We start from the raw sequence: 18,289 nt of genomic DNA on the forward strand, positions 1-18,289 counted from the left end.
CAAGTTTTTTTGTATTTTCTCTTCTATCATGGTAAAAGCCCTTAATGACCTTATCTGTTATCCAGGAAGATGCTAGGTAGTGGCAGATTGCCTGAATCTGATTTAATACAATAAATGATCAGAAAGTTAATAAAAGGACAGAAATAGACCTCATGTATAGGCTATCCTCAGGGATTTTAATGCTTGGTGGATTGTAAATTATGTGTTGGTGTTGTAAGTACTCTAAGGAAGTATTTCTGAATATTATTTTTTCAGGTGAGGGAATACCCTTTATATCATTTGATAAAAGCTCAGTCACAAAAGAAAATGGGAGAAATAGCAGAAGCAATTAAAACTCTGCATATGGCCATGAGTTTACCAGGAATGAGGAGAATTGGATCTTCTTCAAAATCAAAATACAGAAAAACCGAAGTTGATGCAAACCATCGTTTATCAATCTTTCTTGAGTTGGTAGAGGTCCACCGCTTAAATGGAGAACAGGTAAGTCAGATTTTAATTCAGTGGTTCAGCTCTGAACTTTGTTTTACAAGTATGTATGTTAGTGGGAAATGAAAAAGCTGAAATTATTTTCTTGCCCAACTGGTAAAGCTTAGAAAATTTATTTCTCACTTGGTGCCAAATCATGCCCTTTCTGCAGGTTAAACATAATTTGCACCTGGATGACCTTAGGTATCCATGTACTTTCATTAGCTACCAGGCAATATAGTATTATATGTATAATATAGTAAGAACAGGAATATAACTTAATATGTACCATAAAAAATATTAATATAATGTATATAATGTGTATAGTAATATAATATTTGATGACCTTGGCTATCATAAGAGGTAATAATATAACATGGTTATCATTCTGTGGACTCCTGAAAAGATTCACACACACACACACACACACACACACACAAACACACAAGTACTCCTGGAATCCAGTGATAATACGAGCCTAAAATTCTAACAGTTGAGAACAGAAGAACCACTCGATGAATGCAGCTTTGGTAAACTCAGAGGATGATCATAAAATCAAATACTTAAAATAATATATATAATAGTATAATATAATATAGCAATATAATGTAATAATAAATAGCAAGCAAGCAAGCATGCACTTCTGAGTGAAGAGTTAAAGCCTTGTAGTAATGAGGAACTTCACATCATATCTGTTTCTTAGATTGTAACAGTTGCTCATCAGTTATTTTCATATTTTAGTAGAAATTAAGAAGGCTGTGTCTAGATACTTGCCAAATCTCTGAATAATTTCCATTTCACTAATATATTAACATAAATATATATTTAAGAAGAACCAGTTCTCCCATAGATAGCTGATTCTAAAATACACTTTTTTCCCCACATGTTACCGTTTCTGAAATCAGAATGTCTTAGAGATGAATCTTAAGTGACATTTTAGATTCATTGAGGTACAGATTTGGAAATGAGGTAATGTATTGAGCTGAGGCCTAACAGAAATGAGATCCTGCCCTAAGGAAAAAAGTAATCTGCTACTTAGTGAAGAGCCATTGGGTACAGGGGATGATTGTGGACTGGATCCTTTCAAGGAGGCAGTAGTGAACATGGCTGAGGGTTTAGGCTCTGGGGTCAGGCTGCCTGAGTTTGGATTCTGAGTCTGCCATTTGTTCTTAACTCTCCCAATTTCAATTTCCTTACTGCAAGGTGGAGATAATGATAGTAACTACTTCAGAGGATCCCTGTGAGAATTAAATGCACGAATATGATGCTGGATGCAAAGTAAACTCTTCTTAAATTGCCGTAGCCACAGCTCTTGTGTAGCCACTGCCATTGTCCTAGTCATAAAAACACTTTTCCAGCTGAGTGACATTTATACCGTCATCTGAATTTAGTCTTGGGCTTTAAAGTTTTTGTACTTTTTAAAAATCTGTCAATATTTCATGAATATCCTAACTGTGCTAGCTAGCACTTATTGTTCATTCTGGGTCAGGAGAAAAGCTCCATTTCCAATGGAACTTGTTGAATATTTTGAAAGAGTGTTATTTTAACTTTTATCTTTACAGCACGAGGCAGCAAAAGTTTTACAAGATGCCATCCATGAATTTTCTGGGACATCTGAAGAATTACGTGTTACCATTGCTAATGCAGACTTGGCTCTGACCCAAGGAGATGTTGAGCGAGCTTTAAGCATGCTTCGGAATGTTACAGCTGAACAGCCTTATTTCATAGAGGCCAAAGAGAAAATGGCAGATATTTATCTGAAGCATAGAAAAGAGAAAATGCTATATATTTCTTGTTATAGGTAAATGGTTATTTTTAACCCACTGTATTTTGACACACTTCTTAAAATTAATCCCCAAATTTAATATTTTCTTCCTTTTAACTGCTTTACAGATATTTGATTGACCGCTTCCTTAACGTGTTCTACTACCAACTGCAATCACATTAACCAAGTAACTCACTCTCCCTAAAGACATAAATCGTAGTGATAATAATTATTTCAGACTGTGGCTTACTCAGGGTTCTTAGCTGTCCTCCTTCATTAGATGTTATTTCTAGACCTTAAATCTTCCTGTTTGGGTTGGGCAAGAGCAACAGTTACATGTATTTTAATAGCTTAAGAAAGCTGTGTGATGTCACAATTCAGGGTCATTTTCAGTGCTCAGCATAACAGCAATAGAAAACTATGGCTTAGTATACACCAAGGTCATGGATTCCAAATTTTCCTTGGTGAAAGGGCAGGGACTTTAAAAGCTGTGTCATGCACTGGTACCCTTAGGAATTATTGGGATGCACAGCACACACACACACACACACATACACACACACCCCACAGGTTGCTCTTACTTTTCTCCCCAGACAAAAAGATAAACATACAAGCGCACACTTTTATGTAAGAGAAAATCAGCATTTTTATCTGTTGCGAACAGAGCAGAATGCTGGTGAGTTATAGGTTCATCTATGAGTTATAGGTTCATCTATATTATGTAAATATCAAAATGTGGAAAGCTGCTCTGGTTCTTTGTGGTTGCTGAGTGATTCAAAGAAACTGAGCAGCATCCCATGTATAGATGAGTGAACTGGAGATCCTAGACCATATTTTCTATGATGTTTCCCAAAGATCAGTGCCGTCATCTCATGATATTTGTTTTGGATGCTCTATAATATCATAGTTAAAAGCATAGGCTTTCAGGAAGATCTGACACATTAGTTGTAGACTTCAATTCTTTAGCATCATCTATAAAATTATACTTCTCATATAGTTTTCGGACCAGTTGAATGAGAAACTGTATGTTACAATAGCATCACATCATAGCTTTGTGCTTTCACTCCCACATCATTTCACATCATTACAAATAACCTATTTCTGTGTAGTGAGAATTTATATGTTTATTGTCTACCAGTACTCGTTACCTGCATTTCAGAAAATGGAAAGACTCAATGAAAAAAAGGTTGATCTAGCATAAACAATCTGGGTGTGGGTACAGGTGGGTTGTTTTTTCTTCTACAGTGTTACACTGTTGGTACTATAGAAGGGACTCTAAAGGCTGTTGGTTAATTGAAATAAGTGAGCTTATCTTTTATTTAATTGGTTTAGAAGATATTTGTATTCAGTGTACTAAATAGAGCTGGTCTGATTTCTAGAGAAATTGCTGAGAGAATGCCCAGCCCCCGTTCTTTTCTTCTCCTTGGTGATGCATACATGAATATACAAGAGGTAAAATTTCTGATGCTACTGAACTCAGATTTTTTTAAAAAAAACATCAAAACTCTTTTTATTGTGATTAGCTTCATATTCTATTAAATATTAAATGTTATTTAATATTTAATGATCCAGTCATCACAGTAAAATGGAGATAAGCATTACGATATAGTTATTGTTTTCAAATTGAGATCCAGTAATTCAGCACTATCATTTGAAATAGAGATGGTATCAGAACCAAGAGTCTCTTGTAAGCAGAAGAATGAAGAGAGCTACTGGCTAGAAAAGTGTTTACTAATGAGTTACACGTAACACTAGTGACTGTCACCTCTCTAAAATTGTTGTGTCTAGACTTAACTATGTGCTTTATTTGTCTCACTGAGTGAATACTCCAGGGATAGAACTCAATTATAGAAATGTTGCCCTTTAGTGGGATCCAGCTCAGCTGTTTATTCATTGCTTATTTTTTGTATCTGCCAACATTAGCCCGAAGAAGCCATAGTAGCGTATGAGCAAGCATTAAATCAGAATCCCAAAGATGGAACACTGGCAAGCAAAATTGGGAAAGCACTTGTCAAAACTCACAACTATGCAAAGGTAAGTACTTTACGTGTTTGAAATATATGTGTATTGGATGAAATGTTTCAAGCCCTGCTCTGTGAGAAGTCTTCAGCAAACACTGTTTTATATCTTGATGGTTGTAAACTCCAAATTTATATTCATAAACTGGAATTTATGTTAAAGACTTTCTCAGTGTCTCTTCATCGCTGCATTTTACAAAGACTCTTTGGACCCTAAAATTTACTTCTGCAACCTAACCCTAAACCCTGCAACCAATCAATTATGAGGAAGTTGCTCTGGTTACATCGTTTTCATTATATGACAAAGCATGATAGATGTCCTTTCTGATGAACCAGTTTTGGTAAGCTGTGCGCTATACCGGCCCTCTAGTGGGGATAGTGGATTTTCCTTTAGTTGTTACATTCTTATTCTTTTCCTGGTACTATTAAACATATATACAACGACTGGTAGAGTATTTGCATTCATAAAGTTCGCTGGCCACTAGAAGAAAACTAGTAAAAAAAAATTTTTCACCTAGGGGCACCTGGGTGGCCCAGTCGGTTAGACATCTGCCTTCAGCTCGGGCCATGGTCCCAGAGTCCCTGGATTGAGCACTGTGTCTGGCTCCCTGCTCAGCAAGGAGTCTACTTCTTTTCCCTCTGCCCCTCTCCCCACTTATGCTCTCTCTCACTCGCTTACTCTCAATCTCTCAAATAAATAAGATCTTTAAAAAAAAAGAAAAAAATTCACCCAACACTTTTCATCAGCTGCATTTCATAAGAAATGCTAGTTGCCTTGTGTGATGTTTGATTGTCTAAGAAAAATGTATGCTTAACTAATAGGTACATGCCTAAGCTTCTCCTCGGGTATTTCCAATTTCTATATGCTTTAAGTATAGAATGTCTAAAATATCAGTGCTTAACACAATTCTCATTGCCTTATTTTCCTAACTGAAATGCTTTTTGTTTAGGCAATTACTTACTATGAAGCTGCTCTGAAAAGTGGACAACAAAATTACCTTTGCTGTGACCTGGCTGAGCTTTTATTAAAATTGAAATGGTATGACAAAGCAGAAAAAGTTCTTCAACATGCTCTAGCTCGTGAACCTGGTATGAAAGTCTTTCTGATTTGGAAAAAAAAAACAATATACCATACCTGATATGTCAGATCTATTTTATTTTTATATTATATAAATGTGTATTCGTATTCTCAGTTTTATATATGTGAGGTTGATTATTTCATTTATGAGCATGTCACTCCACTAAAATAAGATATTTCAATAATCTAATTTAAACAGATATATGAAACAGCTAATTCTGTTAGCTGTTTAGGATGGAAGGATACTTTACTTTCCAAAATGACATAAAGGGAATTTTCTTTAAATTGCAACTACCAACACACACACACACACACAACAAATAAATAAATAGATAGATAGATAGATAGATAGATAGATAGATAGATAGATAGATAAATAAATTGTAACTACATCTGATGTTTTTAAAGTTGTTTTTTTTTTTAAGATTTATTTATTTATGATAGAGAGAGAGAGAGAGAAAGAGAGGGGCAGAGACACAGGAGGAGGGAGAAGCAGGCTCCATGCTGGGAGCCCGATGTGGGACTCGATCCCGTGACTCCAGGATCACACCCTGGGCCAAAGGCAGGCACCAAACCACTGAGCCACCCAGGGATCCCCCATCTGATGTTTTTATACATCAAGTAAACATTTTGTAATCTTTACTCCTCTTTAAGGTTTTTTAAAAAATTCAACACTCTAAAAGAGTATAATATGTAAGTCCCCAATTTCTCCTGTAAATTCTACTTGCCTATTCTCAAACTGTCCTCTAGAGGCAACCATTTTTGTGTTTTAGTGTATATGTAAATATGTAAGTGCAGTATGCATAACTTTTCTTTCAAATGTATTGTTCTTCCCATTCTGTACCTTTTTCACAGACAACATGTCCCAGATATAGTTTGATGTTAGTACATTTCATATCATTCTAATGATGTCGTAATATTCTAGAACTCCAAAGTGTTTTTATACTTTCCTTCAGTTATTGGGCATTTAGTTGATTTTCCATTCTTTTGATTTAAACTGTGTTCCAGTAAATATCCTTCTAGCTCATTAGTTGTTATGTACTTGCTTATATTTCTTAAGAGCAAGATGCTAAGTCAGAAACTGTGTGGATTTAAAACTTAACTGGCAATTTATAAATTGCCTTCTTACAAGTTTGTGCAAATTTGCTTTTTAAAGATCTTTATTTTTAAAATAAAATCTAGCGCTTACTCATTGTCAGAATTTAAAGATTATAGAAGTGAATGAAAGTTGTTACCCCACTCTCCAGACAAAACCATATTTACCTTGTGTATCATCCTAATTAATGTCTCCACCTTGCCTCTTTGTCTCTCTCTCTCACATAATTACATACCATGCTTTTCCTTCCAAAATGGGATCATATTATACTACCCATCTGCAGTAGGCATTTTTCGCTTAATAGCTTCTATTGTTGGTAAATGTAGCTTTCCTTATTTTCTTTAGCACAGGTACAGCATTCTACTCTATGTTGATGTCATGATTTATTTGACAAGTCCCCTGTTGATAGACAGTTAGATTGAAGAAGTTAGAGGCTGTACTGAGACCGGGCCCTTGTTTACATACCTCTGTGTGCTTCCTAGAATTGAGTTATATGCCCCACGGTTCTTTCTACCATGGCCTGTCATTGGGTAGTATTGCTCATAGTGGGGAAAACCATTTTAATTTGCATTTCTTTGATGGTTATGAGGTTAGGCATCATTTTGTGTCTGTAGGTCACATTTTCTTCTGGGATGTTTTTGTTCATATCCTTTGTCTTCGACCCTGAACCTCTGATTCATCGTCTGTTACCTGTTACTCATTTGCAGACATCTTCTTCCAGCCTATCCTTTTGTTCTGTTTTTTCAATTGAATTCATTTCCTCAGTCAGATAGAATACTTAATTATCACATATACTAATCTTTTCTTTTTTTGAGTCCCAAATTTCCTATCATGCTCAGAAAAAAAAAAAATTCCCTCATCCTAACATTGTAAAAATATTCTTTTATATTTTTCTGGAATTTTTGTAGAACTCTAATTTTTGTGCTTTAATCCATATACAGTTTTTACTATATAGTTTGCCAAATTGAGAACAATTTTATTTCAGTGCCATTTATCGAAATGCCACTTTTATCATATAATAAACTTATTTATATGTATGACTGCTTCTGGGAACCTTCCATTTTGTTGCCCTGAGTTATTTTGCTTTTGCCAGTGTCATATCCACTGTAAATGTCTTCAGATACATGATAAGGTCAGCCCACTGTACGTTTCCTAGGTTTTCAAAATGGTATTTTAATTTGCTTTGATGAAGTCGGTATTTAAATTCTTCTGATTTTGGATGCATTTACTATATAAAGTGTTATTAGTTTCATAAAAATATTTACATGGGTCTGTCAGACCTTGCTTGAAACACTACAGATGGCCTTACATGTGCATATGCAGTTTTGAAAAGGTTATAAAAGAAGAGAGAGGGATCCCTGGGTGGTGCAGCGGTTTAGCGCCTGCCTTTGGCCCAGGGCGCGATCCTGGAGACCCGGGATCGAATCCCACGTCGGGCTCCTGGTGCATGGAGCCTGCTTCTCCCTCTGCCTGTGTCTCTGCCTCTCTCTGTGTGTGTGTGTGTGTGTGACTATCATAAATAAATAAAAATTAAAAAAAAAAAAAAAGAGAGATTCAAGTGGCACGTTCTGCTTATATGGGTGTAAGTTTATGACATTTATGTAATATAAATGCTTTCACGTAATAAATATTTGTTGAGCATTTCATTATAATTTCATTAATGTCCACATTTGTTTTTGAGGTGATTATGATTACCCCCGTCTTTAAATCGGCAATGTAAGGCTCAGTTTCCTTGACACGCCCACCTTCATGTAGCAGAAGTAGCACCTGGGTTCTAATAAGCATCTTAAACTTGGCCTGTCTGCACAGGAATTCCTGAGCTGCCTCCCCACATCTCTTCCCCTTGTAGCCTTCTTTGTCTCAGTAACAGCTTCATCCTCTTGGCCGTGCTGAGAGCCCAAATCCTAGCTGTCACCCTGGTCCCCGACTGTTGATTATACTTTCTGAATATATTCAGAACCCCAGTCTGGGTCACTGGTTCCACAGCTGCCCCCCCCTGTACAAGCTGCCGTCGTCTCCAGTGGATTGTGGCAGTGACCTGCCACCTCTACTCCCTATTCCGTCCTCAGCCCCACAGCCCTGCTGTAACTTCTCTCAACCTGGCAGCTGCAGTCCTTTATTTATTTATTTACATTTTATTTTATTTTTGCCATTTGTTTTTATTTAAATTCAATTTCCCAACATACAGTATGACACCCAGTGCTCATCCCGTCAAGTGCCCTCCTCAGTACCCATCACCCAGTCACCCCAGCCCCCCGCCCACCTCCCTTTCCCCAACCCTGTTTGTTCCCCAGAGTTAGGACTCGCTCGTGGTTTGTCTCCCTCTCTAATATTTCCCACTCAGTTCCCCTCCTTTTCCTTATAATCCCTTTCACTATTTCTTATATTCCATGTATGAGTGAAACCATATGATGATTGTCCTTCTCTGATTGACTTATTTCAACATAATACTCTCCAGTTCCATTCACTTCAAAGCAAATTGTGGGTATTCATCCTTTCTGATGGCTGAGTAATATTCCATTGTATATACAGACCACATCTTCTTTATCCATTCATCTGTTGAAGGACATCGTGGCTCCTTCCACAGTTTGGCTGTTGTGGACATTGCCACTATGAACATTGGGGTGCAGGTGACCTGGCATTTCACTGCATCTGTATCTTTGGGGTAGATACCCAGTAGTGCAATTGTGGGTCGTAGGGTAGATACATTGAGCCTTTAAATGAAATAGATCTGCTCTTGTCTGCTCAAGCTCACAGCCATCTCCCATTTCCCTCAGAGAGTCTTCAGAGAGAGCTGTGGGGCCCTTCTCATGTACGCAACATTACTCCTCTGACCCATGTGACAGTCTCCTCGTTCCTGTGCCATCTCATGGCTTTTCTTACCTGTAAAATAGCAATAATGGAACCTGCCCCTCAGGCTGAGATTTGAAATAAATAATATATATAAACCACTTTGATATACATGTGGCACTTGATAGTGGAAGAAACATATTTTTATTACTTATCTAGGGTTTTTTTATTGCTCTTAAATCACTAAGTAATAATACCAGGTATTCAAATAGTACTTAACTAGATTATTTTAATTGCTTTGCACATGCAACTTATTTCATAACTTACTAACTTTTTAAATTTTATAGCAACCCTATGAGATAGGTACTGTTATTTCTGCTATTTTACAGATGAAAGAGAAGCACAAAATGGATCAGTACCTTGTTCAAGGTTAAATAGCTAGTAAATGAGAAGGCCTAGATTTGAAACCATATTGCCATCAAAGTTGGTGCTCTGAAGGTCCATATTTCATCACGTATCAAGTACCTGTTATTTTAAAAACAGCAGTTACCTTCTTAATTGCCCATAGCAACTTGTCTCTATTATTTTTTAATGACCTCAATAAACAAAGATGTTTATAGGCTTAAAAATGAAAATTGAAATTCCTATATGTTGTTACATTGTTATCTTTTAATACACTTTTAAGGAAAACCTTGTTGGGGCAGCCGGGGTGGCTCAGCGGTTTAGTGCCACCTTCAGTCCAGGGTGTGATCCTGGAGACCCAGGATCGAGTCCCACGTCAGGTTCCCTGCATGGAGCCTGCTTCTCCCTCTGCCTTGTGTCTCTGCCTCTCTCTCTGTGTCTCTCTTGAATAAATAAATAAAATCTTAAAAAATAAAAAAAAGGAAAACCTTGTTGTTATCTAGTCCTTTAACTTTTCTTCCAGCTAGTTTTTATCCTAAATCTTTTTTTTTTTTTTTTTAATTTGGCCATTCTTCAATTAACCAACAAAGTTTTTCAACTTTTTTTTTTCACTATTAGTCAAACCGTTCTTTTGTAAGACCACTATCAAAACTTGTAGAAAATGTAAACATTCATTTAAAATGAATATTTGTAAAAAAAAAAAAAAAAAAAAAAAAAAAAAAAAAAAAAAGGGATCCCTGGGTGGCGCAGCGGTTTGGCGCCTGCCTTTGGCCCAGGGCGCGATCCTGGAGACCCGGGATCGAATCCCACATCGGGCTCCCGGTGCATGGAGCCTGCTTCTCCCTCTGCCTGTGTCTCTCTCTCTCTCTCTCTCTCTCTCTCTGTGACTATCATAAATAAATTAAAAAAAAATAATAAAAAAAAATAAATAAATAAAATGAATATTTGTTCTCACTATCTTCTTTTATAGTAAATGAACTGTCAGCTCTAATGGAAGATGGACGTTCTCATGTTCTTCTAGCAAAAGTTTATAGTAAAATGGAAAGACCTGATGATGCAATCACTTCATTACAACGGGTATATGCATTTATTTCTGAATGGTTGTGGGGTGGGAGGTCAGAGCAGAAGGGAATATGCCACATATAAGAGGAAGACAATTTATTTCAGCCCAACTGCCACAGAAAATAAGCCAAAATAGAAATAATGATTGAATGCCAGTGGGTTGTACTGCTTAAATGTGTTATTGCTAATTATTATAACAGTTAGAATGAGTTGATATTTTTAATTCTCTTTTAGAGCTGAGAAACTTGGTTTAATAATTTGTGTAGTCACATGACTAGGTCACAGGCAGAATTTGAACTCATTTTTTTCTCTTTTGCTTATTTATATCTTCCTTAATTTCTCTTAATATTTTGAGGTTTTCTAAGAAGAGGTTTTCTACACATTTGCTTAATTGTATTCCTAAGCAGCTGATGGTTTTTGATGATTTTTCGATTTCTATTTTGTTGACAATTTTTTAAATAGATGACTTAAATTTTATCAACTTCACCCTCTGCAGCTATCAAGATGCTCATGACTTTTCTCCCTATTTTTCCCCGTTAATGTGGTGTATTAAATCGATTGATTTTCAAATGTTAAACCACCCTTATATTCCTTAAATAAATGTCACTTTGTTGTGATTTTTAAAAAGATATTGCTGAAATTTAAAGATACTAATATTTTGTTCAAAATCTGTATATCTGTGTTCATGAGGGAGATTGGATCTCTAAGACTGTTGCTATTTCTTTAATGTTTAGAACAATTCAATATTAAAACCCATTTGGATCTTGAGGATTCATTGATGGAAGGTTTTTATTAGTGAATTCAACATCTCCAGATTTTAAACTATTTTTAAACTTCTTATATTAGTTTGAACTGTTGCATTTTTAAGTAATTTGTTCATTTCATCAAATTGTCCAGTTGATTGACATCAATTTCTTCATTATATCTTATTTTTGAATGTCTGCAAGTACTATAAAAAGGACTTATTTTATGATCCTGATATAGGAGATTTTGTTTTATTTTCCTTCTACTATTAATAATAAATTATGGCAGGCATTAATTATCTTAATATTTTTTAAAAAAAACCTACTTTTGCCTTTTCTGCTTCATTAATGTTTTTCCTTTTAGTTCATTAACTAAATTCTTCTACTTTCTTTGGATTTGGTTTGCTGATCTTTGCCTAGCTTATTCAAATAGTATGTTAGATAATGGATTAGTTGGCATTAGTTCTGTTCTTGTTCCTTTAAGGTAATGGATTTTTCTCTAAGCATTGCTTTAGCTACCTCCTTTAAACTTTAAATAATAAATAAAGTTTATTATTACTCAGTTCATAATATTCCTCCTTTCCACTTTGATTACCTCCTTGGTTATTTCCAAGCAGTTCTGATTTTCTTGCTATCCTTTTTTTTTTTTTTTGTACCTCTTAATCAGTTTCACCTATTTTATCCATCCTTCCATACCCTCCCTTCTGGCATCCACCAGTTTGTTCTTTATATTTCAGTCCTTTTTATCTTTTGGATCTTGGTTTCTAGTTTAATTCCATTGTGGTCAAAGACATACTTTGAACGATTCAATCCTTTGATATTTGTTAAATCTTGCTTTCTATCTTATAATAAATCTTGGTATAGGTTCCATGTAGATTTGAAATAATGTGTTTCTGTCATTACTGAGTGCTTAGTTCAACATGTGTCTATTAAGTGAGGTTCGTTCATTGATTTATCCTACATCTTTTCTGAGCTTGAAGTGGAACATAGAGCATTTCACTAGTAATCCTGTGTTTAGGAGACCACACTGCTTGCCACCTTTTGACCTAATTTTCACGTACTCAAAAGAGTTCTGCATTCTCCAAAAAATGTATCAAATATTTTGACTTTGAGCATTAGCTAATAGTGGTGTGTGTGTGTGTGTGTGTTTATGTGTGTAAAATGACATATTTCAATAACTTGTCAAAATGTCCAATTTTTTTTATTCTAGCTGTGAATGAATTGATTTCTGTGATACCCATCTAAGTTTATGATTTCATTACAACATGTAATCTTTAAAATGTTAATATCTTATCCTTAATTGTTGGTATGTTTTAATCCGTATTTTCTGATCACATGATAAGAAAATTATACCTAACCTTAGGTTAGCTACCATTAGCTACTAGGAACGTGTAATTTTAGTAAATTCAGACATCGAAAATATTTCAGAAGTGAATTTGGCCTATTTTACCTTTTTATGAATACTGCTAGTCCCATTGCCCTGGTTACATGAGTCCTTATGTTATCTGAGCAGATACATCAAGCAACACTAAGAGGAGAATAAACAGTATACATGGTTAGACAATGTCAATGAACCAAATTTTACTAATTTTAAGCTTATATGTTATAGCACAGAGATTATTCATCTTTAATAAAATGTAAAGAACCATAAAATTCTTCTTGTTAACATTCTCTGCATTCTTATCTCCAAAATGATAAATCTTGAGTTACAGTTCAAATAAAAACTTATAAATGTCATAAAAGTTTTTAATATTTTAAGTTCATTTATTTAGGAGCCATTTACTGAGCCTAATCCCCAAATTATAGGACTTGAAGGGTTCCATCACAGTATTTTTGCATAGTTGCTAAACATTTTAGGAAGTGGAAAAACGTACTGCATTTAAGGAAGCCCCGAGTCTTATTAATTTTACTTTCTAAAAATTTCAGATTTCTGAAATAACTCCACAGTTTTCCATCTCTGTCATCTCTGTCACCTTTTAGCCCCGTCCAGCATTATCTTTTGCCAGATGCCTCCAATAGCCTCCTCACTGATCCCTATTCTCTTCCAACACCAGCATAATTAGTCTGAAAGGCAGACCTGATCTTGTCACTCCATGGCTTATAAACATGTAGTAGTAATTGCCCTATAGAAGAAGCTTCCTTCTAGAATAAAAACCAAATAATTTAACAAACTTACCTGATGTAAATTTTCTCTGTATTTCTAGCCATTTTTCCTTCTAATTCTCTGGCTAAGCAATAGTATCCCTCACCTGTAATTCCTAATGCCTATATTCTAGTTCCATCTCCCTTTTTCTCCCAAACTCACCTGGGTGTGACTACCAATAATTCTTTAAATCTCACTTCACCTCCAAGACCAGGTTAGGTTTCGTATTATGTACTCCTACAGGGACTGGTATTTCTCAGCCATAAAACTCATAATTTGTGGTAGTTATTTTATTATGTATCTTTCTGCTAAAATTAAAATTTCCATGAGTGTGGGTATAGTCTCATGTTTTATGCCCCTAGCAAATACTTGACTCATTAGTTTTCTGTGCTGTGTAACAAATTAGCATAAATTTTAGTTGGTGAAGACAATACACGCATTTATTTTTTTCACAGTTTCTGTGGGTCAGTATTCTGGGCATGGTTTAGCTGGGTCCTCTACAAGGTGTCAAGATAGTCAAGTTGTAACCAGGGCTAGGTCCTCATCTAGAGACTTACCTGGTGGAGGATCTACTTCCAAGCTTATATAGGTTATTAGTAGAATTCATTCCCTCAAGGCTATAAGACAAGAGCTCCAGCTTCTTGTTTGCTCCTTGTTGCAGATCCTAGAGATTCTCAAATCCTAGAAGTTCTTCAGCTCTTTCCCTGGTAGGCCAGCTAATAGGACTACTTATCTTATTCAAAGTCAGCAAGGGAGGAGGACTGTGGAATGAGTCTGCTAACAAGACAGAGTCTTATGTGCTGTAATCGTGGGAGTTACATTCCAGTATATTTGCCATGTTCTGTTGGTTACAAGCAAGTTAAGGTTACACCTCACACAGAGAGGGGTGATGATCGTACCAGGGAGTGAAGACCAAGAAGTGAGAATCATGGGAGTCATCTTAAAAAATCTGTCTTCCATGATAGGTGCTTAAAATTTTAGCTGAGTGACTGAAAGGAAACTTATTTTAAGTTTTTAATTGCAGGAACAAATATAGGGAAAAAAAGTCCACTTTTGGCATATTAACCATTTTTTTGTGAAAATAAAATCTAAATCAGATATAAACAACCTATATGCTATAAAACACTAACAATTTTATGACTTTCATAACTTTATATAGTTTTCATTAATATGAACAGATTGTATTTAAGTCTGTGGAATAAGATGTTTATGCTTCATCTATCCAAGGATTTTAGGGAATTTATAAAATAAGAAGAGGAAGAGAAAAGTTAAATATATTGACAATCAAAGTCAACATAGTTATTGTAACAGATAATTAAATTTAGTTCTGATCTTTCTGGAATCCAAGGGAAAACATAGGGAATGGTATCAATTATTCAAAAAAATTTTATTCTATATGAAAATGTTTCCTAATGATTATTGTATATACTTATAATAATTGATGAGTGTTCTTTTATGAAATGCCTTTAATAGGAAATGCAAAAAATTTGTGCTCAAAAAACTGTGCCCTGATTATTTACCTTTAAGAAAACTCAAAGCATAGGAGTACCTGGGTGGCTTAGTCAGTTAAAGCATCTGCCTTTGGCTCAGATCATGGTCTCAGGATCCTGGGATTGAGCCCCATGTCTAGCTCCCTGCTCTTCAAGGAGCCTGCTTCTCTCTCCCTACAGGTATTCTCAATCTCTCTCAAATAAATAAATAAAATCTTAAAAAGAAAAAAAGAAAATGCAAAGCATCACAACATCTAGGAAATTAAGCTAATGAGATCTTATCTGACTTTGTAGAGATTTAGTTGATGCAGGGGTAAAAATTAGACTATTTAGAGAATGAATTGTATATCCTTGAGACGTAGAATAACCATAGAATTTATGATTCAAATCAAATACTTTTGAAAGGGAAGAAGGTAGAATTAATAATTAAACTGGCACAACAGGTGTAAAAGATACTGCGAAACAGATACAATCAGTCTATTTAGACCAATTGTTTCAGAGTTTTTTTGTGTGTAAGAGTGGATGTTTGTGCACCTATGTGCAAAACCATGCACACCAATATTTGCTGATACAACACAACATGAAACAATCCTGTGTACACATCCCTCTGTACTTAAGTAAACATACATTAGTATAACCAAAATAAAAATTTCATGAAACAGTATTAATCTTTACTACATGCTCTATACACCATTATTTTTCTAATCTTTCCTCTTTCATTTCTAAAAGAACGCTTATTATGATGCCTTAAATTAATATTATGACCTCTGGTTCTAAAGAATACTCAGCTTTAGACCATCTTCATCAAAGACCAATTGTCAACCAACATTTTGACAAGAGTGCCCAGAAGGGCTCCCTGTGTGTAGCAGAATGTGTGGCAGATGGTGGCCATTTATTCTTTGTTAAATGAATGCATGAATGCATTAGTGGATGCTTATCTATAGCTCAAAGTTAAATTTTATTGTGAAGACCTAAAACATAGGATTTCTCTATCAATTACGAAAGGAAGGTCTCAGTGTTTCAGAAATCAAACATGTAGGTAGTAAGGCCCATAATCTTCCAGCTTAGCAACCTACTGTACCTTCTCACCTCGAAGGCACCCCTCCCTTCCTGGGTGTGTTTAGCACTGGACCTTACATAAACTCTGCCAGTCAATAGTCATTTCTCTGTCATTAGACATTTGAGTTGCTCTCAGGTTTGTTTTTTTCTTGTTGTTTCTTTTTGTGTTTTTGCGACAAACAAAAGATATTTTTTCCCTTATGACAGATAACATGTTTTCTTTTTTTCTTCTAAGTAATATCCATAATAGCCTTCCAAAGAGTAAACCAGCTAGATTCAATAGTCTGGTTAGTTTATCGAGTTAGCATGTTTTGTGAGGATGTTCTCCAGAAAGATTGGACTCATTTGTATGTCATCAACAATATATGGATGTACTTAGTGCCTGAGACTTGCCAATATTTGATTTAATAATGTTTAGATAGTAGTTTATTAATTTAATAAACATTTTACATTTCCACTTATTTAATTACAGCACCTAGATTATTTTTTCAAATATTTGTTTCATGGTTGCATTTCCTCCTTAGTGAGCTTTCTGTACATAATCCTGATTACAGTGGGAAAAGACTCCGTAATTTTTGTGTACTTCAGTTGGAAAGATACGTGCATGCTGGCTCATTTGCAAACAAGTGCATGTTTAAGACCTCAATTAAGACATTTTCCTTGGATCAGGCTTTGTTAGATTGAGGGCCAATAAGGCATAAGTAGATCTTCTGTAAAATTATGCTGTGTGTGAGTTATTGAGAATTGTTTCATTTATTTTCTATTTCTTTTTAAAATTCCTTTTTATCCATATTTTTTTTTCTAGGCTCGAGAATTACAAACTCGGGTACTAAAGCGTGTTCAGATGGAACAGCCAGACGCAGCTCCCGCACAGAAACAGTTAGCAGCTGAAATTTGTGCAGGGATTGCAAAACATTCTGTTGCTCAGCGAGACTATGAAAAAGCAATTAAGTTTTATAGAGAGGCTCTTGTTCACTGTGATACAGATAATAAGGTCAGTACCTTTGTAAAATTTTCACCACCTTTTATTCCAGATGTCATTTGTTATACTGTGGCCCCAAATGTAAAATTTTGACCAGCTTATTTGTTTAAAAAAAAAGAAAGAAAGAAAAGAAAAATGTCATAAAAATACAAGCTGAAAAATAAGCATCTTTTCTAGAAATTCTTCAAAATACTTATGATGCCTTACACTAATGTTAGAGCTTTAAAAATTATTATGGTAAAGTGTTATAAAGAAAATCCATAAGCTCTGGAGTTCTTTTATATTAATCTGTATTTTAGTAATCACTGTAAAACAATTTCTCAATTTCAAATATCTGGATCTAGATGATTCAGTTGAGTTTACTAAACTGTGGTTGCATACCTCTGTATTTCAATTGCTGTTTGGTGGATATGAACAAAAGTGTGACTAGAATCTGTTATCTCAATTGGCACAGCATGAGGATAAATGTAAGGACAATACTGGTATAGAAAACTTCTTTATGTGTCTGGTTATGTAAACTAAAATCCTGTTACTCTCTCAGAACTTGATAGATGATTTTTTCTTTAAAAAAATGTATATTTTTCTTTTTTCTTTTTTTTAACTTAAGTTCTGGTTAACATAAAGTAATATTAGTTACAGATGTACCATATAGTGTGATTCAGCACTTCCACACAACACCCCGTGCTCATCACTCCAAGGGCCCTCCTTAATCCCCATCACTTATTTCACCCATTCCCCACCCCCCCACACACACACACACGCACTGGTAACCTTCCATGTGTTCTCTGTGGTTAAAAGTCTATTTCTTGGTTTATGCCTCTCTCTCTTCTTTTTTTCCCCTTTGCTTTTTGGTTTTGTTTCTTAAACACCACATCTGAGTGAACTCATATGGTATTTGTCTCTGAGACTTATTTCATGATGTAGAACAAAAGACAACCCTATGTTAGAATTTAAGGTTTTAAATTGAACCTTTTAAAATTAATACAACTCAGATGTAAGGCAAAAAGAACCTTTAAGGCATAACCAAACAGGTACCTTGTTTAGTGACAGCTAAAGGAGTTGGAATCATGGTTTCAAATCTGAAGGATACCTTAGAAATTATCTGCTTCAAGCTTTTTATTTTTCAAATGAGAAAACAGGTTTCAAGAGGTAACAGGGACTTGGGCCCATCGTGGAGAAGCCTAGACTAGAATCTA

General features: G+C 35.2%; 1 protein-coding gene and 1 long non-coding RNA gene across 3 annotated transcripts in view; one reads left to right on the forward strand and one right to left on the reverse strand.

Moving 5' to 3' along the window:
• Positions 1 to 18,289, forward strand: part of TTC21B (tetratricopeptide repeat domain 21B) — a 78,200-nt gene that overhangs the window by 31,672 nt on the left and 28,239 nt on the right. For both annotated transcript variants that reach the window (XM_077883438.1, XM_077883439.1), the window contains exons 14-20: positions 256 to 480; positions 2,028 to 2,266; positions 3,610 to 3,682; positions 4,154 to 4,264; positions 5,199 to 5,337; positions 10,585 to 10,691; positions 16,917 to 17,105. In XM_077883438.1, the coding sequence (XP_077739564.1) occupies positions 256 to 480; positions 2,028 to 2,266; positions 3,610 to 3,682; positions 4,154 to 4,264; positions 5,199 to 5,337; positions 10,585 to 10,691; positions 16,917 to 17,105 (1,083 nt within the window). The remainder of the gene's footprint in view (positions 1 to 255; positions 481 to 2,027; positions 2,267 to 3,609; positions 3,683 to 4,153; positions 4,265 to 5,198; positions 5,338 to 10,584; positions 10,692 to 16,916; positions 17,106 to 18,289) is intronic.
• LOC144304845 (uncharacterized) lies at positions 8,707 to 14,330 on the reverse strand. Its single transcript, XR_013371831.1, has 3 exons — positions 14,120 to 14,330; positions 12,870 to 12,947; positions 8,707 to 9,305 (listed from the first exon to the last, which is right to left on the reverse strand). It is a non-coding gene; the product is annotated as an uncharacterized LOC144304845 (long non-coding RNA).

Source organism: Canis aureus, chromosome 34 (assembly GCF_053574225.1).
Source record: "Canis aureus isolate CA01 chromosome 34, VMU_Caureus_v.1.0, whole genome shotgun sequence".
Lineage (NCBI taxonomy): Eukaryota > Metazoa > Chordata > Mammalia > Carnivora > Canidae > Canis > Canis aureus.